This window comes from Rhincodon typus, chromosome 7, assembly GCF_021869965.1.
Source record: "Rhincodon typus isolate 14 chromosome 7, sRhiTyp1.1, whole genome shotgun sequence".
Taxonomy (NCBI): Eukaryota; Metazoa; Chordata; class Chondrichthyes; order Orectolobiformes; family Rhincodontidae; genus Rhincodon; species Rhincodon typus.
Window position 1 is genome coordinate 25,887,727 of NC_063338.1, and position 25,563 is coordinate 25,913,289.

Below are 25,563 nucleotides of genomic sequence, written 5' to 3' on the forward strand. Positions count from 1 at the left end.
TAAAATCTATACTTTATGACCTAGTTTTTGGTCATCTGCCTTAATATCTCCTTATGCATGTTGGTACCATATTTTCTTTTATAAAGCTTCTGCGAAGCACCTTGGCATCGTTTATTACGTTGACCACCTATAAGTGTAGGTTACTTGTAATAGGCTATTTTGTAGATTGGCATCAAGTCTTTTGTTTTATGCTGTTCGCTAATACAGTACCTGAGATACCCACTTTAATAATGACTAATGTGATGATTCATGTAATAATATGCTCATCCAAAGTAGATTCTTGTCTTAAACGCTAGCACTGCGTGATTAGAGTTTTTTTTGGACCTAATATATTACCATAACAAGTACCTGTGAAATTTGGATTTGTGTATATTTAATATTTGACATCTGAGACCATAGTTTTGACAGTATTAATATGTTTATCTAATGCAGAGATAAAGTAGAGTACAGCGTTGTCCAATATATTAGTCAGTCATTAGTGGGCAAATTGGGAATCCATATGGGGCTAATTGTAGTTTTGATTCATAAATGAGAGTTATAGAGACTGTCATTGGACATGTAACCTCAGTGCTTATATTTGTATGGTGCACATGCTGTTTAATTTTCGTGCATTTCTGTGATATTGTGATACCTTTTGATTATTGTGTGTGATCACTTATTTCTGTTAAAATGCTGTTTACCATGAATAAATAGATATCATGGAAACACCAGCAATACTGATAGCTTTTCTCAATACATAGTTTGACCGATCGGAATAAGTTCCATATACCAGAAAAAACAAATCCAACAATCAGTTCAACAAGGCACAATGTGACAAAAGGAAAGCATGTTGAGAACTTATGATCTGGCACCTGTATGCAAGTCAGCAATAGTCAATTTTGAAGTTGCAGTAAATGCAGTGTATGATAAACTCAAGGCCAGAATTGCAAACTTTGAAACAGTAAGATTATAAAAGATGAGGTTTTCACTAAACGTAGATATTTGTTAAATAAATGTACAGAAGAAAAATGACCAACATTTTGTGTAAGGCATTTTCCATTTGAAATTAGGTAGTGCATTACCACAGTCACAACTGTGACAACAGCTTCTATTGGGTAATCCTAGTTTAGATAAGAATGATAGTGCACCATTTTACAAATAAAACTATTGCCTTTATAGTTTTTCTTGCTTTTGAACTCTTTATGTAATAAACAACACAAAACCTCATGCATTTTGGGTAGTATATTAATGCTATCCGTCAGATTGACCTTGATGATTTCATTGGTTACTAACAGCAGGAATGCTATTTCTGAAAAATGCAATCATTAATTTAAGCACTGCATTCTCTTTAGGAAGTTACAGCCAGCAGTCGTCATTATGTTGACCGGCTCTTTGATCCTGACCCCCAGAAGGTGTTGCAAGGTGTTATGTAAGTACTGTATGAGGATATGTGTTCTATGTCTTCTGATCCTTATCTAAAATTCATTGCAATTGCCAGATTACAGGGGCTTGTGTCTCTAATCAGTCCAAAGACTGTAGTTAATGAAGGTAATAAATATTTCCTAGTCTTTTATATTCCAGGAATGAATGAGCAATCAAAGATACTTTGTTCTCTGCATGTAACTGGATGTATGGAAATAGTTACAAAAGCATTTCTAAACTTTAATTGAAAACCACAATTCTGCGATTTTTGTTTAAAAACCAACACACTTTTGGTTTAAAGTACTGAGTGTACTATATTTAAACAATGATTTCAATGATAATTCATAAATACAAATGTATATAATATTATAGTCTTGAAAATAGTGACTGAAGGTATCATTTCAAAAGAATTAGTGTTTAGCCAGGGCAAGTTTGGCTGCAATGTAGTTTTATTTGGCTTGTTTTGAGTGGAATGAGTTAGTTCCATGAAATGTAAGAGGAGCTGAGAATTTACAATGTTAACTCAACAAAATGTATTGGAGTGACCCTTTTTTTTTACAAAAAAAGTAGCTAGGAACCTGACCAAGCACTACACAGGTCATTCATGAAGCTGATGTCACCTTGAAGCAGAGACAGCAATTGGCTTTAAAATACACGAGTGAAGATTGATGAGGTTCCCAAGTGGTCAAGAGATTATTAGTTTATAATTGGCTTCACCAACATTGAGATTAGAGTATCCAGATGCATAAATTATGGAAACAAAATCTTTTACATTCAAATGAAGTGCTGAACTATCAAAACACTTTGTTTTCAGTGATCATTTTGTGTTTGTGCTTTACTTTTTTTTGCGCAGTGACATGAAGAATGCTGTAATTGGAAATAACAAACAAAAAGCTAATCTGATTGTCCTGGGAGCAGTACCAAGGTATTGTAATAGTTTAATTCTTTTTCCATGGTAGAATCATAAGAACAGGAAAAGTCCTGCAGTCCCTTCTGTCATTCAGTGAGAGCATGACGGATCTGGAAGCGAAGTCCATTATACCCACGTTTGCCCATTACCCCTTAATACATTTGATTAACAGAACTCACTCAAAATCAGAAATTTGCCCAACATTAGTGATCATTTGCAGAAGAGCGTGACAGACTTCTACAGACCTAAGTTAGCCATGGTCCAGTTTGTAGCACACTCACCTCTGCGTCAAAAAGTTGTAAATTCTGAGTCCGATTCTGGGATTTGAGTACAACAATCTTGGCTGACACACTAGTGCAGTACGGATGGAGTGCTTCACTGTCAGAGATGCTATCTTTTAGATGAGCTGTTAATCAGAGTCCTTGTCTACCCTTTTGGGGTCTTTTATGTCCTGTCTTGCATTACTTGGAAGAAGAGTAGGCAGTTATCCCTGGTGTCCTGACTAATATTTAGTCCTTGAGTCATCATCACAGAAGCAGATTATCTATTCATTACCATATTGCCACTTAGGAGCATTTGCTCTGTGAAAATTAGCTACTGTCTTTCCTACAGTACAACAGTGTTGTGCTTCACTAGTTGTAGTCTGTTGGTTATGGAAAGAACTCCAAAATGACAGTTTTTTTTTTATTTGTGTGTACAGCGGTAGAATTGTTAACTGACTGCACTCCTGAAAAGCCTGGTTGTAATTTCATGCTAATTTTTTTATTAATTCGTGGGAAGTAGGTGTTGCTGGCTGGCCAGCATTTAATGCCCATCTTTAATTGTACTTGAGAAGGTGGTGGTGAGCTGCCTTCTTGAACCACTGCTGTCCATGTGCTGTAGGTTGACCCACGATGCCCTTGGAAGGGACTTCCAGGATTTAACCCATTTTGACCTAAAAGTTTTAGGCTCTGTCTTGGATTCCTCAACTAGTTAGAGTAGTTTATCTTAAGTTCAAATAAATTACCAGTTAACCTTCTAATATATACCACTACCAAGGTATGGAAATATTTAACTCAATAACTCAGTAATATTAGGAACAAGTCCTTGTGTGTGTATAAGGCTTCATAGCTCCAGAGCATAAATTAATTTGGGGCAGGTTAGTAATTTCACTTTCTAATAAAATGTTTTGAGGAAGGGACATGTCCAAATTATCTTCACAAAATCCTTTGTGTTTTCTGTGGGGGATATGTAATTTGGGTCGAGTAGAAAAGTGGGTTCATTACTGATGCTCATTCTGTGTTACTAAGAACTTTTGGTAATAGAGGAGGCCAATAGAGAACACTATTCCTTTCACCAGCATCAGCATCAATTACTGTATGTACTAGCATAATGACTGATCTTACCTAAGAGTTGACTCTTGACTCTTGACTTTTGGCCAAAATATGCAGAGTCTTTGTGCTTACCAGCCGCTCCATGCTGAAATCAAATTTGCCCAGGTGCAAATCTCCTGGATAGATTCGTAGACAAGTACACCATAGAAGGCAGCTGTTCGGCTCCATGTGTCTGTGCAAGAACCTTTGGTTACTTTTGCATTGCTTTTGGGGGGAGGGAACAAGTGGCAAATGGAACTCTGTGATAGCAAAGTACTGGGTGTTGGTGGATTTCAATGTTTCCAAATTTAACAGAAGTAAATGTTGACCCCTTTCTGTTTTGACATGCTTTAGTCTTGGAAACTCAACTTTCAGTTTCTGTAGTCATTTGTGCCGGGGGGTAAAACATTTCTGATAGTGCATTTTTAGAGAACACCCTGATAGCCCAGTTGCTTCTGCAGTAAAAATATAATTTTCAAAAAGTTGCATTAAGCAAGATAAGTAATGTGGCAAAGTGGGAATTTTTGTAAAATTTGAATTGCTGTTTCATTTGTGATTTGACTTTCTATGAAGAGAAGTAGGCAGTGTTAATAAGCAAAGTTAATATTTTCATTCTGGTGTGTTGTATGTAGGTTGTTACATGGACCATTAGGATTCTTTCACAAATGTGAAATGCCTTGAATGCCAACATTTTACATCTCATTGTGGAATATGGCACACTAGCTACAATTAATTATTCTGAAACAATGATTAATTCACAAATGAAATATGTGTCACAGTTTTAGTAACAGTGACCTCTGGTGACATAAGGAGCAAATATAAAACTGTCTTTTGTGATTTCAACTCTTGGTTTACATTTTGATTACAAACTTTGGCCAAATGAAAATATTAATATTTGCAGGATTTTTACACCTTTGCTGGAATTAGGACATTTCTGGCAAGGCCTGCATTTGTTGCCTGTTACTAATTGTCCTTGAACTGAGTGGTTTACGAAGCCATTTCAGAGGTAAGTCAAGAGTTAACCAATTGCTTGGATCTGGAGTCACATTAGGTAGGCCAGGTAAGGACCTGAGGATAGGTTTTAATAACGATCTATAGTTTTGTAGTCACAATTGCTAGCTTCCAATTCTGGATTTTATTCCTTGAATTTAAATGCCACCAGCTGTCCTGGTGAGATTTGAACCAGTCTGCCCAGGCCATTAGCCTGTGTCTCTGAATTCCTGGTCCAGTGACATTCCCTACTATCCTATCATCTCCCCAAAAGTTCCTGTTGGTTCTAAAAGAGTTATATCTGGCCATTTGGAGAAATCTGCTCGAGTAACTTTAGATATGGTTTGAAAATTGAACAATGTTTTTGACTTTAACTTGAATTTAAATACATGTTGAAATGCTTTTTTGCTTTTGCAGATTACTTTACCTTCTACAACAAGAGACTTCAACTGTAGAACTTAAAACCGAATGTGCAGTAGTTTTAGGAAGTCTTGCAATGGGCACTGAAAATAATGTCAAGTCTTTGTTAGACTGCCACATAATTCCAGCATTACTGCAAGGTACTATTATTTTGAAGGAATGTGTATTCAAGTTGAGTGAGTATCATGTCAATTTGTTTAGTGGCTCTTATCATATAGCATTGAGTCATCTAGATCAGAACAATCCCAAATTTGGCCTGTATATTCATCATGGTTAGCTTACTATAGCATCCTAGGCTAGTTTGGAGGCATGAATAGCCAGGATTTCTGTTTTTGATTTTGTTCACTAATTCCTGTTGGACTAAATTTCTGAATGTAGCATAAGGAACTGCATAACTCTCAATCTTAGCTGTGAAATGTTTCAAGTCAAACGCTTGTTGATATTTCCCAAGTCAACAACATGATGAATAACCGTTTAATTAAGTTAATGGAAAGCTGTTGGTGCACATCTTAATGAGACATGACTAAAATTGTAGAAGATATTGAATACCATTTTTTTTTTCATCCTTCATAGGGTTAGGTAAGCCAAGCGCTTTTTAGCTAATCCTAATTACTCTTGAAGGTTTGGTGAGCTGCTGAGGATTTTATTACAAGGATTAACCTAGATCTTTTTATAAATTGTCATGGAATGTTTACTGGAAGAGGCTATTCAACTTATTGTATCTATGCTGACTCCTTGGATGAGTGTGTCACCTGATCCCACTTCCCTATCTTTTCTCCACAAATGTCCTGCAAATGTTTCACTTCAGATAATTACTTGATTCTCTTTTGGAGGCTTCAATCAAATCAGCCTAAAATATTCTGTCATGGAGGGCATTCTAGATCTTAACCACGCCATGTATAAAAGACTTCCCTCCTGTCAGGGATGCCTCTGTTAATCACTTGAACTGAATTTCCTATGATTTGATCCTTCTGCCAAAGGGAGCAATTTCCCCATGCCACTTTACCTAGATCCCTTTATATATTTTTTTAAAAATAGCAAAAGAACTGCAGATGCTGGAAATCAGATAAAAACAAAAACAGAAATTTCTGGAAAAACTCTTCAGGTCTGGCAGCATATCTGGAGAGAAATTAGACTAAACGTTTTGGGTCCAGTGACTGTTCTGAGGAAGGGTCACTGGACCCGAAACATTAACTCTGGTTTCTTTCCACAGATGCTGCCAAACCTGCTAAGTTTTTCCAGCAATTTCTGTTTGTTTTTATCCCTTATCATTTTGATCAGATCTCCTGACTTTGTTTTTCTCCAAGGAATAAAAAGAAGCCAGTTTTCTCAAACTATCAATGTAGCTGAACCTCATCCCATGATCCATACCCAGGAATCTTTTTTGCAGCCTCTGTGTTACTCCAAGTTTGACACAATACTGCAGTTGATGCTGAGCCAGGGTTTTATGCAAATTCATTATGAATTTCTTGCTATTGTGCTCTGCTTTTATTTATAACGCACAGGATGCTGTTTGGTTTATTAGCCACTTTCTCAAACTCCATGTGATGTGTGCATATTTGCTACCAGGCAACTCTTTTCCTGCATCTACTTTAGAATCGTATAGTTTAAGTTATATTGTCTGCCCTTGTTCTTTCTACTAAAATTAATCACTTTCCATGTTTCTATGTTGTTTCGTCTGTTACTTGTCTGCCTGCTCCACAATATTGCCTAAATCATTTAGACGTATGCCACTGTCGATTTGGCATTCACAATACTTTCAAGATTTTTAGTTTCTCAAATTTTTGAAATTGTGCCCTGTGCATCAAAGTATAGGGCATTAATAATTGCCACAAAAACAAGTAGTCCAAAAACTGGGAACCCCACTACATATCTCCTTGTAGTGTGTTTGGACCTGTATACCTTTGTTTCTTGTCATTCAGCCAAATTTGTTTCGATGCTGCCACTATCCGTTTTCCATGGCTTGAGCTATGTATGCAATGTTTTATTCATACTTATCAAATGCCTTTTGGAAGTCCATGTCCAGCACAGTACCCTTATCAATTGTCTCTGTTACCTCATCCAAACTTTCAAGCAAGTTGGTTAAACATAATTAGATCTTAACAACCTTATGTTGTCTTTCCTTAATTAATTAATATTTGTCCAAGTTACTGTTGAGATTGTTATAATTTATTGTTTCTAAAAACCTTTCCACCATTGTGGTGAAACTGAGTTGTTATGCTATCTTTCCAACCATTTTTGAACAAATTTGAAACATTTGGACTTCTCCAATCCTTTGAAAACAATCCTAGTATCTAAGAAGGGGTGGAAGATTATGGCTAGTTCCTCACAATTTCCATTCTTGCGTGGAGTATATGGAGGGAAGTATCACATCTGACCCTGGTTTCTTACCAACTTTAAGGACAATCAGACTATCCAATACCTTCTATCATTAATGTTTAGCCCATTCAGCATCTCGGTTAATTCCCCTTTAACTATAATTTGGGCAAGTTCTTTCTCGGTTCAGCCATAACCTATGCCTTTTGTTCCTAATCTGCTCTGCTCCTCCTTTTGCTACCCTTTTGCTATTTATACACCTGTAGAAGATTTTGATTCCCTTATAGATAGACTCCTTGCATATTTTCCCTTTGCTTTTCTCATTTCATTTCTTACTTCTATTCTGAACATTTTTTTACTCAGCCTGGTTCTCATTGTAATATCTACTCAAACTCTGTTATGTACACACATTTTCTGTTCTACTTCATTTCATCAACCATGAGTTCGGATTTGTTCGTCCTATCTTTCTCCTTCGTGGGAAAGGACCTCGACTATACTCAAACCTTCTCCTCTTTAGAAGAGAAAGTTCAGTTACAGGTTTTTCTGACAAACTTTGAGTCCAGTTTACTTAGGTGGATCTGTTCTCATCCTGTTGAAGTTGCCCCTCCTCCAGTTAATAATTCTTACTCTAGGTTGCACCTTGTCCTTTTCTATTGTGAACCTAAATCTAATGATCATTGTTCCCTAAATACACCCCAATGACATTTGATCCACTTGGCCCACCATATTCCCCAGAATCAGATCTACCAGTATTTTCTTCCTCATTTGGCAAGAAGCACACTAATTTAGGACATTCTCCTGAACTTCATAAACTTCCCCCTTTCTGCCCTTTGCTGTATTACTATCCCAGTTGAAACTAGGAAAATCAAAATTGTCATTCTGATTATATAGTTCTTGCACAATTATAATTTCCTATCACATTGGTTCCTTCATATCTTTGCTACTAGCTGTTGATCTAAGCTACATACAGTATTGTAATTGTAACTAATAGTTCTTAGCTATACCAAGTAGATTATGTCCATGGAGCATTCTCTTCACGAATACTAATGTTCTCTTTAATTATTGTTGCAAACCTCACTGACTTTCTTTCCTTCCAGGAACACCTTGTATGTGGCAGTATTTAGTGCCTACTTCCACCCTATTTTAAGCCAGATATAACCACAATATAATGTTCTAGATTGGCCAACTACACGTACATCTCAGCAACCTTATTAACCATATTCTGCACATTCATATACTTGCATAAGAAATTTGATTTGAACCTTAAGTCATCACCTCTTCTTATAAATAGTTAATTGGTAATTATTGCTGGGTTGAAATATTGTAAATCATTGATTGTAATAAATCCTTCTTTCATTCTCCAATCCTGAATTAGGTCTCCTCCTTCCAGACCTGAAGTTTATAGAGGCTTGCCTTCGATGTCTTCGCACAATATTAACAAGTCCTGTGACACCAGTGGAGGTGCTTTATACAGTAAGTACAAAGCCTCAGACACAGGACTAGGTTTATTAGTTGTTTTATCTCCTGTTTCTGTTTTTCACTCCCTTCTGCTCGTCTCTGTTCATTTTGTCAATTATACCTCCCCATATGGAGTAAGGCTTCATTGGATTGGAGACTTCAGAGAGCTTTTCTCATGTTGCCACGTGTTTCCATGGCAACAAAACTCTTGCCTGCTTCTTAGCTGTATATGGTTTCTGAGGGGAGGCTGCCAAGGAATGAGAATCTGGAGGGAATGGGAGAAGATGCACGCATTCAAAATTTAATATGTTGGAAGTTTTAGGAGATTCAATCATTTCTTATCTTAACTGTTGTTTTAATACTGTCCTCAGGATGTTACTGTGGTTCCACATCTCATGTCCTTGCTCAGTAGGTCTCGATATACACAGGAGTATATCTGTCAGATTTTCTCCCATTGTTGCAAGGTAAGACGCTTTAAATGGAACTAATACATTTTGGTTGTAGAGACACAATAAACCTTTGCTGGCATATTGTGGTTTCCTAAAATATTATCAGGTGACTGATCTCCTTAACTTTAGCAGACAGAAGAATGTTTATCAGATCAGGGGTTGGCTTTAAACAAACGTGTTTAAAGTCAATGAATGGTTTTTGGTAAAAGCTCTTTTTATCCCTGTATTTTTGCTGGCTTTGTGTGGAGATAAAGTCATCCATGTATTAATTCAGAAAGTTAAAAATAAAGACTTATTGTTACATTAAGTAGTTAATCAGCTATAGGATTCAAAAGTCAACACAAAAAGATGCCACTTATAAAACACAAGTTGCTGGAATAGCTCAGCAGATCTGGCAGCATCTGTGAAGAGAAATCAGAGTTATTGTTTCGAGTCCAGTGACCCTTCCTCAGAACTGATAGTAGCAAGGAAAATGTTGGTTTATGTGCAGAAAGTAGGGTGGGGAGAGGGGGTAAGGGGTGAATAGTAAGTGGGGATAGAGCCCAAAGAGAGAGAAGAATAGTTGGACAGACAAAAGGGTGGATAATGATCTGGCTAGGAGGGTGAATAGCTGTTAGTCGCTAACAATAGGTAGTGTGTAATAGCAGACTATGTGATGACAAGGCTGGTGCATGGGGTAGGGGGCTGGGACATGGGAGTGTTCAGGCCCTAAAATTATTGAACTTGAAATTGAGGACAGAGGGCTGCAGGATCCCAAGTGGACATTGAGGTGCTGTTCTTCCAGCTTGCGTTGAGCTTCGCTGGAACACTGCAGCAAGCCTGAGACAAAGATGTTGGCCAGGGAACAGGGTGGTGTGTTAAAGTGGCAGGCAACTGAAGTCTCAGGGTCTTTTTTGCAGGCAGAATGTAGATGTTCTGCAAAGCGGTCACCCAGTCTATGCTTTGTTTCCCCAGTGTAGAGGAGGCTACATTGTGAGCTGCGAATGCAATAGACTAGATTCTAGGAAGTGCATGTAAAGTGCTGCTTCACCTGGAAGGTATGTTAGGGCCCTTGGATACTGGGGAAGGAGGAGGTAAATGGGCAGATGTTACCCCTTGGATAGTTGCAGAGGAAGGTACTGTGGGCTGTGGGGGGGTTGTTGGGAGTGAAGGAATAGTGGACCAGGGTGTCCCAGTGGGAACGGTTCCTGTGGAAGGTGGACGAGTGGGGTGAGGGCAATATGTGTCTGGTGGTGACATCTTGCTGAACTTGGATGCTGATAGGTAAGGATAAGGGGAACTCTATCGCTGTTGCGGCAGGGAAGAGAAGGGGTGAGGGCGGAAGTGCAGGAGATGGGTCGGACCCGGTTGAGGGACCCTGTCAACAACGGAGCTGGGAAATCCTCAGTTGAGGAAGAAGATGGACATTTCGGTGGCTCCCTTGTAAAGTTGGCCTTATTGGAACATTTGCGATGGAGATGGAGGAGCTGGGAGAATGGAATGGAGTCTTTACAGGAAGTAGGGTGCAAGGATGTATAGTCCAGGAGCTGTGGGAATCAGTGGGTTCATATTGGACAACAGTGGTCAGTTTATCCCCAGAACTGGAAACTGCGAGGAACCTGGGTTTGACTCCACCCTTGGATGACTGTGTGCATTTGCATGTTTCCCCTGTATGTGTGGGTTTCTGTCGTGTGCTCTGGTTTCCTCCCACAGTCCAAAGATGTGCAGGTCAGGTAGAGATAGTAGGAACTGCAGATGCTGGAAAATCTGAGATAACAAGGTGTAGAGCTGGATAAACACAGCAGGCCAAGCAGCATCTTAGGAACAGGAAGGCTTCCTGCTCCTAAGATGCTGCTTGGCCTGCTGTGTTCATCCAGCTCTACACCTTGTTATTGCAGGTTAGGTAGGTTGGCTGTGTTAAATTGTCCACAGTGCCCAGGGATGTGCAGAGTAGGTGGATAAGCCGTGGTAAGTATGAGATTACAGGGATAGGGTAGGGCACTGGGTTTGATTGGGATGTTCTTCAGAGGGTCAGTGTAGACTTGATGGGTCAAATGGTCCGTCTCTGCACTGTAGAGATTCTATGATTCTTTCTTTAGCAAGTTCCTAGTGCTGTTGGTATCTGAAAATGTTAAGGAAGTACCAGGTTCGTTTGCTACTAGAGGATTTGCTGCAACTATCCTGTCTGATTAGTTGCTCACACAGGAACTTCTAATTTTTGTGGGATTATAAATTGCTTGTAGTCGTGCTTTTAAAATAATCAGTTGTTTCTCCTCTCACTATAACCTTCAGTTTATGTGAGATCTCTGAATTGAAGTTTATGAACTGTGTTGACTTGAATCTGAGAAGCCCTTGGACCAGGCAAACACTCCTACCACTCTCGACCCTCTACTACCCTCAATTGCATTGAAGCTGTTTTTAACAGTAGCTACTATAAATTGACTTTGTAAATGTCTTCAGGCATTTCAGAAGTGGCAATGATGGAGTGTGAGAACATGATCCAAGACACAGTAGATAATGTCAAGTTTGAGGATGTTTTTGAAAGTGTGCAGAGGTCTAACACGTTGAAGGAGAAGATTTGAGCTGAGGACCCAAAAGTTTCTGCTGCCAATATGCAAAGTGGAGAGAGAGAGGGTGTGCAAAAAGAACCAGAAAAAAAAAGGCACATGCTAACACACAGGACTTAGTTTGTATAGTCTGAAGATCACTGGCTGGTTTGTTAGTTATGACAAGAATTTGGAAATAAATATGTTAAGACTTAAATAATGGAGGAAGGCGGTACAGGCTAAGCGAGCTGAAATTTATGTCGGATGGTGCTTGGCTGGCTAGTATAGGGAATATAAAAGAAGCTGAAACACAAGCAGAAATAGTTGGAGAGAAAGTAGAGTAGTTGTTTTGGGTCTAGTAGGATTACTGGACCATAAGATAGAGGAGCAGAATGAGACCATTTGGCCCATTGGGCCTGCTCTGCCATTTGATTGTGGCTGCTATGTTTCTCAATTTGTCTTCTCCCTTTAATCCTTGATACCTTTTACTAATCAAGAGCCTATCTATCCCTGTCTCAACGACTTGGTCTCCACAGCCCTCAGCAGCAATGAGCTCCACAGATTAAACCACTCTCTGGCTGAAGAAATTCTTCCTCTTCTCAGTTCTAAAGGGTTGTTTCTTGACTCTGAGGCTGTGCCCCAGGGTTCCAGTCTCTCCTACTAGTGGAAACATCCCCCCCCAGCACGGTACACGTACACGCACCCCAATCCTTCTACACTTGATTCAGTACAGACCCAGAGTCCTCAACAACTCCTCACATGATCAACCTTGTATCCTGGTATCATTCTCATGAACCTTTTCTGGACCTCCACCAACGCCAGGACATCCATCCTTCCCAAAGCTTCTCATATCATTGCAAATGTGGTCTGACCAGAGCCTTTATGCAGCCTCAGCCATTCATTCCTGCTCTTGTATTCTCACTCTCTTGAAATGAATGTTAACATTTACGTTTGCCTTCCTAACTGCCAATTGAACTTGCATGTTGACCTTAAGAGAATCCTGAACTAGGATTCCCAAGTCTCGTTTTGTGCTTCAGATTTGTGAAGCCTTTCCTCATTTAGAAAATAGTCTACACTTCTAATCTTCCTACCAAAGTGCATAACTTCACACTTCCCCACATTGTATTCATCCTGCCACCACTTCACCCACTCTCCTAGCCTGTTCAAGTCCTTCTGCAGCCTCCTTGCTTCCTCAAAGCTATCCATCCATTTATCTTTGTGTCATCTGCAAGAATGCCCTCATTTTCTTCATCCACATTGTTAATGTATAACGTGAATAGTTGTGCTCCCAGCACTGACTTCTGCTGAACTCCACTACTCGCTGCCATATGTAAATGACTGCTTTATCACCACTCTCTGCCTTCTACTAGTCAGCCAATCCTCTATCCATGCCAGTACTTTGTCCCTAACACCATGGGCTCTTATTTAGCAGCCGCCTGTGTGGCAGTTTGTCAAAGTCTTTCTGGATACCCAAATAGATTATATCCTCCGGCTATCCTTTATTTAACTTGCTTGCTTCCTCCTCAAAGACTTCAACCAGATTTTTCAGACATGACCTCCCCTTGATGAAGTTGTGCTGACTCAGCCCTATTTTACCATGCACTTCCAAGTACTCCGCAATATCATCCTTAATAACGAACTCTAAAATCTTACTGATGACCGAGGTCAGGCTAACTGGCCCACAGTTTGCTGACTTCTGCCTCCCTCCCTTCTTAAAGAGAAGTGTTACATTAGCAATTTTCCAGTCCTCTGGGACCCTCCCTGACTCCAGTGATTCCTGAAAGATCGCCACCAATGCCTCCACAATTTCCTCAACCATTTCCTTCAGAACCTTGGGGTGTAATCCGTCCAGTCTCAGTGATTTATCCACGTTCTGATCTTTCAGCTTCCCCAGCACCTTCTCCTTATTGATGGCCACTGCACTCACCTCTGTCCCCTGATTCTTTTGGCGTTCTGGATCTTATTTTGCACACCTGCTGTGCAGTGTAACCTGTATGCCTCGCTTTGTCTAAGCACCCTATATTTGTATGTCGTTGTTTGCTGTGATTTGTCTGTACTGCTCGCAAAATAAAGCTTTTCACTGTACTCAGATAAACATGACTACAATAAATCAAATCAAATCAAAATTAAATCAAAAAAATCATTGATTGCTTTTCCACCACAGATGCTGCCAGACCAACTGAGTTTCTCGAGAAATTTCCGTTCTTGTTTGTTTAGTAATCAAGACAGGCTTCTGTTGTGTAGATATGGGTACAAATTCCATCAAGGCCAGATGGTGAGATTTGAATTCAACAAGAATCTCTAATAAAAAGCTACTCTAATGGTAACCATTTAACCATCATTGATTGTAAAAATCCATCTGGTTCAGTAATGTCCTTTTTATGAAAGGAAATTTGCCATCCTTACTCAGTCTAGCCTACATGTGCCTCTAGACTCACCGTGATGTCGTTGACTTTTAACTGTCCTCTGAAATGGACCTAGCAAGCCAATTCAAGGGCAATTAGGGATGGGGAACAAATGCTGGCCCAGCCAGTGAAGGCCACATCTAATGAACAAATTTAAAAAAAAAAAAAAGCTCGTTATTTGATTGGCATCCTGTTCAGAACCATAAATGTTAACTCCCTCCACCACCAATGCACAGTGGCAGGCTATTGTACCATGTTACAAGATGTACTATAACAATTCACCAAGGCTTCTTTGACAGCATCTTTCAAACCTGTAACCTCTATCACTTATGTGCAAAGGGAACAGCTCCATCTCCCGAGTTCTTCTCCAAGCCACACCCCATCCTGCCTTGCAACTATATCACTCTTCGTTCACTATTGCTGGGTCAAAATCCTTGGACTCGCATTCTGACAGCTCTGTGGGTGTACCTAGTGCCCCATGGACTGCAGCAGTTCAAGAAGGCAGCTCATCAGCACTACCTCGAGGGCACTTAGGCCTGAGTAACAAACGTTGGCCTAGCCAGCGATGCTCACGTCCAGAAACAATCAAAGCAAATAACTTTAAGTCTTAGGTTAGATCAAAAGCTCATTGATCTATCCACATTATGAATTGTGGTGAGTCACCCTGATCGGGGAGCAGTTGAATGCTTGGTATAATAAAAATAATTAAAATTGCGATGAAACCATTTTGAAGGAGTGGGTGTGGTAGATCCTTTAACGCAGTGGGAGAGAAAGTTGGGAGCTAAAAAGAAAGGAAATTAGGTTGACATTCTTTACAAATCTAGTAATTAATAATTGGCAAATGTAATACTGAACTAAGTGATTTTATTTACAATATACTTTCCTGTTTGTGCTTAATTGTGTTTAAGTGCATTTATTTTCTACCAGATTGGCTCAGTTGATGGCACTTTGAGCCCAAGTTGTACTTCCCTACTGGAACATATTGAAATTCTGATTTTTCTCATTTGAAAATTATACAAGATTATCACTGGCTTTCTCTTAATACTCCAATTTGCTATTTTCACGCTTTTAGTGATTAAATCTGTAATTACAATATTTGAATGTTGAACAGCCTGACTCAACTGTGAATTGAAAAAGAGAATTAATATCTTTTCCCATTTCCCAGTCATGGATCAAAAAATTCAGTCTTAGTGACGCCTATTTTTTACTTCCTAAGTAACTTTGTCTTTTCATTAGCCTTACTTTTGCTGAATACATCAATCTTTAAGAAATACTTTGAGAAGTTGTTGAGTTGTAGTAAGTTGCTGTTTAAATGCGACACTTTTAATCTTTATTCCTGACTAGGGCCCTTTTCTGTGATGTCAACATTTTAGCAAATAACTCAGCTTTTTCAGCAGTTTATTTTAGACAGAGTGTAGGGACAACTGTCTTCAGTGATAATTGAAATAAAATTATGCTGGTTTGTCAGTTTGTTTTTGAAATAGCACAGTTTTTAAGTCAAATTATTTTCCTTTCTACATGCATTGAGTTTTACCCTTTTGATCCATACTTAAAATGAACTGACCCTGCGTTTGGAGTATTAGTCGAATAATTTACCATTAATATGAGATTGTCTTTAATATGAGGATGTTTGTTTCCCTCAACGTTTTCCCTCCTCACATTAAACTTTCTGCCCTTTCGTAAGTAAAGTTGAACAGAAATATTAAAATGCCTCTTGTTTTTGTTAGACTCCAGAACACCAGACTGTGTTGTTCACCCATGGTGCAGTTCAGAACATTGCCCACCTGCTGACTTCGCCTTCATACAAAGTAAGTGCTTGAAAATTATGTAGAGTAGAAATACACTGAGGCCTCACTAAAGATATTTTAAAATGTTTCCAAGACCCTTAAAATAAGAATGTATGTTTTAACCAGAAATGCCCAATTTATTTTCTGAACAAAAATCAAGAGCAATTTTATTAATGCAAACAAAGTTTATCTGGTTTGAATTATTACTTTTTTTTTGATCCAAGTCCTTTTTATGTATCCTTGTTTATTGCCTTCTGTTAAATGTCTGTCTAGAAAACTGTCGTGTTGTTTTGAGATGTTGTTTGAGAGCTGTTCATAATCTTTCTAATATCTCATAAGAATTGAAGTTTTTTAATGCAGAAAAATGGCTCATATTCATAGGAGTTACAGGTGTTTTGACAAACTGATCACTGAACCTTTGGCCACTTTTTCCAGTTGATGTTGAATGAGAGTCTCAATCCGGCCTCCTTTTTGTATTTTGATTAAAAAAAAGCCATTGGTCAGAGGCACAAAGATTTCAGGGAGATGTTATAAGGATTGAAGAAGTCACAGGAATAAGAAAAGTCATGGCTGTAAGAGAAATTTAAGCGCAAGACTAAGAATTTTAAATGTGGGGGCATTGAAAGGTTTGGAGTTCGTAAAACTCTGCCAGAATGGGGATTTGTTCTGTGACAAATACTTGTAGTGTTGGAGATGAGAAGCATAGTTTTAGATGCCATGAATTTTACTGGAGCAAGGGGTACAGAATGAGAGGCCAACCGAGAGAACGGAATAATCGGGTCTGGCGTTAAAGTTGTGAAAAAAGAGTTTTCTTAGCAAGTGGGCTGAGGTAACAGTGGAGGTGGACATAAATCAATCTCAGCTTGAAGTCAAACAAGATGCTGAAACTGCAATTAGTGTGGTCTAACCTTAGCATTGTGAAGGAGAGAGGTGGATTTGATGACCACCAGTCTTCTCGATGTTCAGATGGATGAAGTTGCCTTCTTTAAGACTGGTTGTAACCACTAGGCTGGTTACAGTGTTTGCAAATTCAGGGCTAGGTATTGTTGACATGTGGAAGTTGATTTTCAAAGGTTTCTCAAGCCTTATCTTAAATTGACTTGTAAACAAATATATTTATAATTTGAATATTTATTTAACATTTACTTCTTAATAGGTTCAGATGCAAGCATTAAAATGCTTTTCAGTCTTGGCTTATGAAAATCCCCAAGTTTCTATGACACTTGTAAATGGTGAGTACTGCATTTTGTAGAATTTCTTTGTCCACTTGCGATCATTTCCAGAAGTGTAGAACATTATGTTTCAAATAACTACAGCCTAGTTTGAAATCCAATGCATGACTGGAACCATAATGTGCAGTTTTTATAAACCCACAGCCACTTAACTTGTATTTTAGCAAAATATTCTTTATGGAGGCTATTCAGAATCATTTTGATAGATTCAGTCTAACTACTAAATCTCTAAAATAGTTGTGGTATAGCTAACTTTTAGGATCGAATTTTATAGAAGGAATTAAAAATTCATTCAGTGTGCTTTCTCATTACATGGATGTGTTTTGTTGGAATTCATGTTCAGTTTTGTGATCAGAGGCATCCTGTGGTATTCTAGGCCAGAGATTGAATTAACACTGCTCATCTATGTTTTGTAGGACTCAAAGCCACAGGGATGGTTTTCATATTAGTATTTTGAGTGTTTTATTAATTTTATATTTGGTTTGGTATAATTAATCCACCATTTGCTATTTTGGTCAGTCCAGTACAAATTCATTCTTTTGGAAGCTACTGTAAAGCCAGTGCAAACATTCTCTTCCAAACATTTTGGTTACAGCATGTTTAATGAATATTCTTCTGTTTTAGTATTGGTAGATGGTGAGTTATTACCCCAAGTATTTGTGAAGATGATGCAGAGGGACAAACCTATTGAAATGCAACTGACATCTGCAAAATGGTACCTATTCAATTGTTTTCACTAGTGGTAATCTGTTAAAGATATGTGGTTTGCCAATTAAACTAAATCTATGGATAAACTGTTTCCATGGCTTTGAACACAGCTGTTCAAAACATTGTGGCTTATAGTATCATTTGAGGATATTTACTTTGTACTTAACACATTAATCAAGCTTGTTGTCTACCTTGTGCAACTGACAAAACATAAATCAAAGTCTGAATATTCCTGTTATTTCTGTAACTGATGTTCTAATTTTATCGTTTTACAGTTTGACTTATATGTGCAGGGCTGGTGCAATCCGGACGGATGATAACAGTATAGTTTTAAAGGTTGGTATGACATTTCAGCAGTATGTTCAACTTGTTTGGAGAGTAAATTTTTTTTGTGCCTTGTGTCGCCTTCTGTTTTAGTGATGGTCGTAATGCGACATCAGGCAACTTTTACTTACAGCATTGTAAGTTCTACGTAAGAGTTTGACAAAAGACAATAATGACCAAGTCTAATGTGAGCAAAATGCTCCATGTTCCCTGTGTTTCTAATGTCAATCTTCCTTGTTTTGGAGTCTGTTCTGTAATTGGGATATTGTACAAGGGGTTGTGGAACAAAAGGAATCTGGCCCAAAACATTTTTTAAGAGGCTGTATCAAAGAGGCCTTTTGTAACGAAGATCTTAAAGGATGAGATGAAGGTCAACACACAGAGACTTGAGGGCGTTCCAACTTATTGTGCTTAGCTGGCTGACAATCTGTCTGCATTTGAAATTTAAGGTGGAGCATGCAAAAGTCTACATTAATAGAAAGAATGAGCTAGGGGAGTAGGATGATATTGTGCTAATAAAGGTTACAGAGGAAGGGCGACACAAGATGATATTTAAATATGGGCAGATAACTTTTGCATTTGAGGCATAGAGAAATGGCGGCTGAGATAATTCAGTAAGGACATGACTATCCATTAAGTAGCACTTACAACTCCGCTGTCGCTTCTCAGGCGTATTGTCACTGGGCTAGTAATCTAGAGATCCAGTTTATCTTCTGGGAATATGGGTTTGAATCCCACCATGGAAGATAGTAAAATTTGAATTCAGTAAATCTAATGATGACCGTGAAACCATTGTTCATTGTTGTAAAAATCTATCTGGTTCACTAATGTCCTTTCAGGAAGGAGAAACTACCATCCTTACCTGGTCCGAACTGCACTCCAGATGCACAGCAGTGTGGTTGACTGGTAACTGCGCTCCAAAATGGCATAACAAGCCACCCGGTTGTACAAAACTGCTAGAAAGTCTTAAAAAAATGAACGAAACCAAGCAAACCACCTAGCATCAAACAAGGCACTAAAAGTAACAACAGTAAACTCAATCCTTTAACCTGCAAAGTCCTCCTCACTAATATCTGGGGGCATATGCTAAAATTGGCTTACAGACTAGTGAGTCAACAGTCTGATATAGTCATGCTCGTGGAATCATGCCTTACACACAATGCCCCAGATAGCACACTCACCATAAAAACTGAAAGAACTAAGGATTCTGTAAATCAAGAACAAAAACAAAAGTTGCTGGAAAAACCCAGCAGGTCTGGCAGCATCTGTGAAGTAAAATCAGAGTTAACGTTTCAGGTCTGGTGACCCTTCCTCAGAACACTCTCAATCCTTCGGTACGTGCTGTGCCATTAGGAAGAAGTTGCCCTGGAAGTCCTCAACATTGACTCCACACCCTCATGGCATCAGGTTAAACACGAGCAAGGAAACCTCCGGCAGATTACCACATACTTGCCCCCATCCTAGCTGATGAATCTGTACTTCTCCGTGTTGAACACCACTTGGATGAAGTACTGAGGATAACAAGTTTGCAGAATATTTGCTGGGTGACAGACTTCAATGTCCACCATAAAGACTGGTGTGGCAGCACCACTACCAACTGTGTTAGCTGAACCGTAAAAGGCATTGCTGCTAGATTCACATTGAGAATGCCCTCCATTGTGTTGTGTGTCACTATCACCATGCTAAATGGAATTGACTTTGAACAGACCTAGCAACTCAAAGCTTGGCATCCATGAGGTGCTGTGGACCACAAACAGCAGCAGAATTGTACTTTAACATAATCTGCAACCTCATGGCCTCGCATATCCTCCATTCTACCATTTCCAGGAGCAGCACCAAGCATACCGAAAAATGAAATACCAACCCAGTGAAGATTAATAAAAAGTATTACTTGTATGACAAATGGCATGAGCAGTGAGTAATAGAGAGAGCTAAATAATTCCACAACCATGGTCTGGAATCCTGCCACATCCAGTCATGAGCAAGCACTTGCAGCAATCAGATGTCCTGAATAGGTGATCCATCTTGGCCCCCTCAGATGTTCCCACCATCTCGGATGGTAGTCTTCAGCCAATTCGATTCACTCCACATGATATCAAAAAACAGCTGGAGGCATTGGATACTGCAAAGGCTATGGGCTTTGACAACTTAGCAACAACTTCTTCCAGTACAGCTATAACACTAGCATTTACCAGACAATGTTGAAAATTTCTCAGTTAGGACCTGTACACTACAAGTAGGACAAATCCAAATCCAACATGACTTTTTCCAACCATCGGTCTGCACTCTGATTAGTAGAATGGTGGAAGGTGTCATCAACAGTGCTATCAAGCAGCACTTTCTTTGTACAGCAGGTGGCGAAGAAGGCAAATGGTATGTTAGCCTTGATAACAAGGATTTGAGTACAGGACCAGGGATGTCTTGCTGCAATTGTACAAGGCCTTGGTGAGACCTCACCTGGAGTATTGTGTGCATTTCTGTTCTATGTATCTGAGGAAGGATGTTCTGGCAATGATGGGTATCTCTACAGGAGTTCCTCGAGATAGTTGCCTAGGTCCATCTTCAGCAGCTTCATCAATGACCTTCCGTCCATCATCAGGTCAGAAATGAGGATGTTTGCTGATGTATCGCACAATGTCCAGCACCATTTGTAATTCCTCAGATACGAAAGCAGTCCATGTCCACATGCAGCAAGACATGGACAGTATCCAGGTTTAGGCTGATGAGTGCAAAATGACGTCTGAGCCAAACAAATTCCAGGCAATGAACCTCTCCAATAAGAGAAAAAAAAACATCACTTCCTTGACATTTAATGGCATTATCATGGCTGAATCCCCCAGTATTGACATCCTTGGGGTTACCATTGATGAGAAACTGAACTGGAGTAGCTATGTAAGCATTGTGGCAGCAAGAGCAGGTCAGGGCCTGGATTCGTGCAGGGAGTAACTTCTTTCCTGACTTCCCAAAGCCTGTCCACCATCTATCAAGCATGAACGTGATGGAATGCTTCCCTTTGCTTGATGGGTGCAGCTGCAACAACACTCGAGAAGCTTGACACTATCCAAGACAAAACAGCTGGCTTGATTGTTTTGGATATGGTGCCATTCATTACCTGTATCGGCAATGCTCAGTAACAGCACTGTGTACAAGATGCATTGCAAACGTTTACCAAGGCTGCTGAGACAGTACCTAACAAACCCACAGCCCATATTGTCCAGAAGGTCAAGGGCAGCAGATACGTGGGAACACAACTACCTGTAAGTTCCAAGCCACTCGCCATCCAGATATATCACTATCCCTTGATTGCCACTGCGTAAAAGTCCTGGACTTCCCTCCGTAATGGCATTATGGGTCTACTTACAACAAATGGAGTGTAGTGATTTAAGAACACAGCTCACCACCACCTTCTCGAGGGCAGTGAGAGCTGGGCAGTAATTGCTGACACAAACCGTGAAGCCCTGTTCCTGTGAATGAAAATAAAACTCGCAGGATGTAATATGCTAACACGATTTTTGCTGAGCTGCAGGTTGTGGACAACATTGAAGTAGTCATGTCTGGGAATTGGAATTATATGAGGGTTTCAGCAGCATGCACCCACGGGTGAAGGTGAATGTACTCGAGTGTATGTTTACTTCATAAATATCTTCTAGCATTTAATAACCACGAAAGTAAAGCATTAAGACATAAAGTAACGCACACTCTTTTTTTACCTTTAAACTTCAACCAACAAAATGTCAAAAGTTGCAAAATTCCCTTGGGAATAATTATTGAGATTACATGCTGCCCGGAGTTGTTGTGACTCATTTTTATTTATCAATCAGAATGCAGTTGACGGTTTCTGGATTCCCAGTTAGTGCAATGTATCTAAGGCCTAATGGGTTGCACAATATTCTGATTTGAGATCAATGCCTCATGCAGTCCTGTGATTTCTCTTGCCTTTTATACATTTCTGTGCCTGCATTTTAAGAACTATGTATTCTGAAGTACAACTTTCAATTATGATGTGGGTGCACACACTCCAACAGGCTCCAAGGTGATGGCAGTATCTGTCTTTAAATGATATGCCTCCATTCTATCACAGGACATCCTCTGACTTGTACGATGTACCGAGAGAAGATTGATTGAAAGGTTCATTTTGTGAATTCTCTATTGTTGAGCAATGACATATGGGTTTTTACTCCTGGGTAGCCTGCTTTTGCTTCCTCATTGCCTACAGAATTGTCATTCCATGCATTTTAAATCAGTTGACGAAGGATTTAACCTCAAGGCTGCATTCAGCCATTTTACAGGAAGAATATGAAGCAAAGACACTGGTTAGTTGGACCTCTGGAACTATGTTGGTGGAGATGTCAGAAATAGAACAATCTGGGCCATTTATATAAAGCTGAGGAATGTGGCCATGAGGCTTTTTCATTGTATTTGTATTTTTAGAGCCTTACGATGTTAGATCTCAAAGTCATTTTAGTCAGTAGGGTTCTACTTGTATTTACCACCACATAAGACAGTATAGTTGACAACTGTTGAAGGCCTTATTGGAAGTTTGATTATGTGATATAGTAACCATAATATGATTTTTGCAAGTGCATCCTTAGACTCTGATTTGGCCCTATTATCTGCATAAAACTGAATATTCTGAACTGGGAACCTTAGCCACAGCTGATTCATTCTGGAACTTCGTGTCAGAATTCTCAGGCATGCACCAGATAAATTTAAAGACTGCTCAAATGGCAGTAGATTTAGTTTTTGGGACACCTCTCCGAATATATCATCCTAAGTTTGGCTCAGCAGTAACATTTCTAAGCTACTGTCCGAGAAATTTTGTAATTTGATGGAAATTACATTCCATTGCATGAGATCTCTTGGCTTCAGGTGTGCTGGTGTATTCTCCTGTAACCCATCCCCTTCTAATATTTCTTTTAAGTGTTTGTCCCATTGTTTTTTAAAAGGATGATCTGCCTCCACCTCAACATTTCAGAATCCGATTGCTAGGATTAGTTAGCAACTGCTGTGTTATATCTTGCCACTAACAGATTGCTGAAAGGATGACTAAATGAAGTTTGATTCTTTCTCAGCCAGCAATGTCTCTATGACCACCTATTTTCTAATACGGTTAACGTTAAACAAGGCCTCTTCCTTCCCTGAATTAGATACTTGAGGGCTTTTTGGTTGGTATTCTACGCGGGTTGTTTAGTGACTGAAGCTTGAATCTATACAAATAACTATTCTGGTTGAGGGACGTTGTTATATTATGCAGAAAGTTCTCTATGATATTGAGAAAGTGGCTATGGGTTGAGATCACTGAGTGGATGACAGACATGAGCTAATTGATTTTATTTGGCATTCAGACCTCAAAGGTTTTCTGTTTGATTGTGAACATTAACTTAGAATTTCAGCTCAGCTCATTATTGATTGTACATGCCATTTCGGCTGGTGCTGACAACTGAGATTCTTGGTGCAGCAGTGTAATGCCATCTGGGTCCTTCATGCATGTGCAAATAGCTCACAGCAGTCATCTTTAATGGTGCCGGGGGTTGGGAGGACATTTGAAAACAAGTTGCCTTTCAATCTTATCAAACACCAGTCTGAAATTTGCAGGAATACTAATGGCATGTTCTGGACATGGGTTGATTGTTTTTATGCCATTCCACTGTTGCTTTACAAAAACAACATCACTTCTTTTGTTTTTTAAACACCTGCAAGATTTTTACATTCACTGCTGTTGACGGAAGATGAAGCACCTTTTGACAAGGATGTGATAATTGCTAATCCAATTTGAATCTGTCCTGCTGTTCCTGCATGGGAGCATTCACTGAAATGTTAAATCTCATTCTCGCATGTAGTCAGTGTTTGATTTTAAAAATGCCCAGTGATCCAGAATTTTTTTTCCTTGTTTGATCCTTTTGACTTTTTTCAAATTTATCTTTTCTGGTCTTAACTTATCCTTCTGTCCCAGATTTTGATTCTAATTTACCCTCCTCTAATGTGCCTCTTTCTTTCTCAATTGTTAAATCTCATTTGGTTAATGAGATAGACAAAATATCACACTCTCTCTACACATGTTCAAGAAGGCAGATTACTGCCCCCTTCTCAAGGGCAGTTAGGATGATTGATAACCCCTCCCCCCTACCCAGCGACACTGACATCCCATTAAAAAAAATGAAAATCTGGGTCCCCAGATACTCCTTTGCCCTTGCCACATCACAACCAGCTCATACTTGCAGCAGGTTGCAGTGCAAAATGTTTTCTAAGTGAAGAACGCAGAAAGGAGTATTGTTAATGGGGCACAGTGAGAGATGTTTTACTTCAGCAAGATCTAACCCAGTCTGAATCATAAAGTCAGGTTGTCCATTGAAACCAACATGATATTCCTTGTTGTGGTACCACTTTACCTCCTACCAAAATATACATGTATTGAGTTGGTTATGTTACACAATGTTATGTAGGTTCAGTTGAAAACAAAATAGAATTTTAAGGTGACCTATTTTAAGACATGGGCTTGTTGAATCACCAATGCAGTTGAGTGATAACAGGATGACAGTACACTAAAAATTCTCTAATCCTCAAAAATTCTCAGTTGATGTTCATGTGAGTCTCCTAACCATAGAAACCTGTTGTGTGTGTTTCAAATATCTTGATTAACTTGAGCAAATTTTTTCTGTCTAGACACTCCCATGCTTGGTTAGAATGTGCAGTAAAGAGAGGCTGCTGGAGGAGAGGGTGGAAGGTGCTGAAACCTTGGCATACTTGATAGAACCTGATGTAGAGTTGCAGAGGATTGCCAGCATCACCGATCATCTTATTGCAATGCTTGCTGATTACTTCAAATATCCAAGTTCAGTCAGTGCAATCACTGATATTAAAAGGGTAAGTTTTTCTCTAACTTGTAATTCTGTAAACACTTTATTTTGAGGAATTGTAATGTTTATTATCAAGCACATAATATTTATTATAAATATATAGATGACTAGTTTTCAATATTAGTCTTAATAGGATAATTCGTTACAAAAGCATTTCTCTTCAAGGTTTTAACTTAAATGATTGCACAGTAGTAAATTTCTGTTCTTTTTGCATTGCTTAAGCTGACACAGGTCAGCCAGAGGGCAGCAACCTGTGAATTAATTGTTCCACTGTTGTCTTCAAGGTAGCTTCACATCACTGAGATATGGGCTGTAGGATAGAGCGCATTTTCCCTACTATCTCCAGGAGATGGGGTCATTCACTTAAAAAGAAATTCTAGCCCTAGTTCGCTATTTCTGATAAACCTTCAGTAAAAACAGCTGTTTGAA

General features: G+C 39.1%; 1 protein-coding gene across 5 annotated transcripts in view; it reads left to right on the plus strand.

Moving 5' to 3' along the window:
- Positions 1–25,563, plus strand: part of armc8 (armadillo repeat containing 8) — a 103,036-nt gene that overhangs the window by 16,285 nt on the left and 61,188 nt on the right. For all 5 annotated transcript variants that reach the window (XM_048598676.1, XM_048598674.1, XM_048598675.1 and 2 more), the window contains 10 exons: positions 1,332–1,408; positions 2,255–2,326; positions 5,071–5,213; positions 8,765–8,862; positions 9,219–9,311; positions 15,954–16,034; positions 17,170–17,245; positions 17,870–17,960; positions 18,229–18,289; positions 24,941–25,141. In XM_048598676.1, the coding sequence (XP_048454633.1) occupies positions 1,332–1,408; positions 2,255–2,326; positions 5,071–5,213; positions 8,765–8,862; positions 9,219–9,311; positions 15,954–16,034; positions 17,170–17,245; positions 17,870–17,960; positions 18,229–18,289; positions 24,941–25,141 (993 nt within the window). The remainder of the gene's footprint in view (positions 1–1,331; positions 1,409–2,254; positions 2,327–5,070; positions 5,214–8,764; positions 8,863–9,218; positions 9,312–15,953; positions 16,035–17,169; positions 17,246–17,869; positions 17,961–18,228; positions 18,290–24,940; positions 25,142–25,563) is intronic.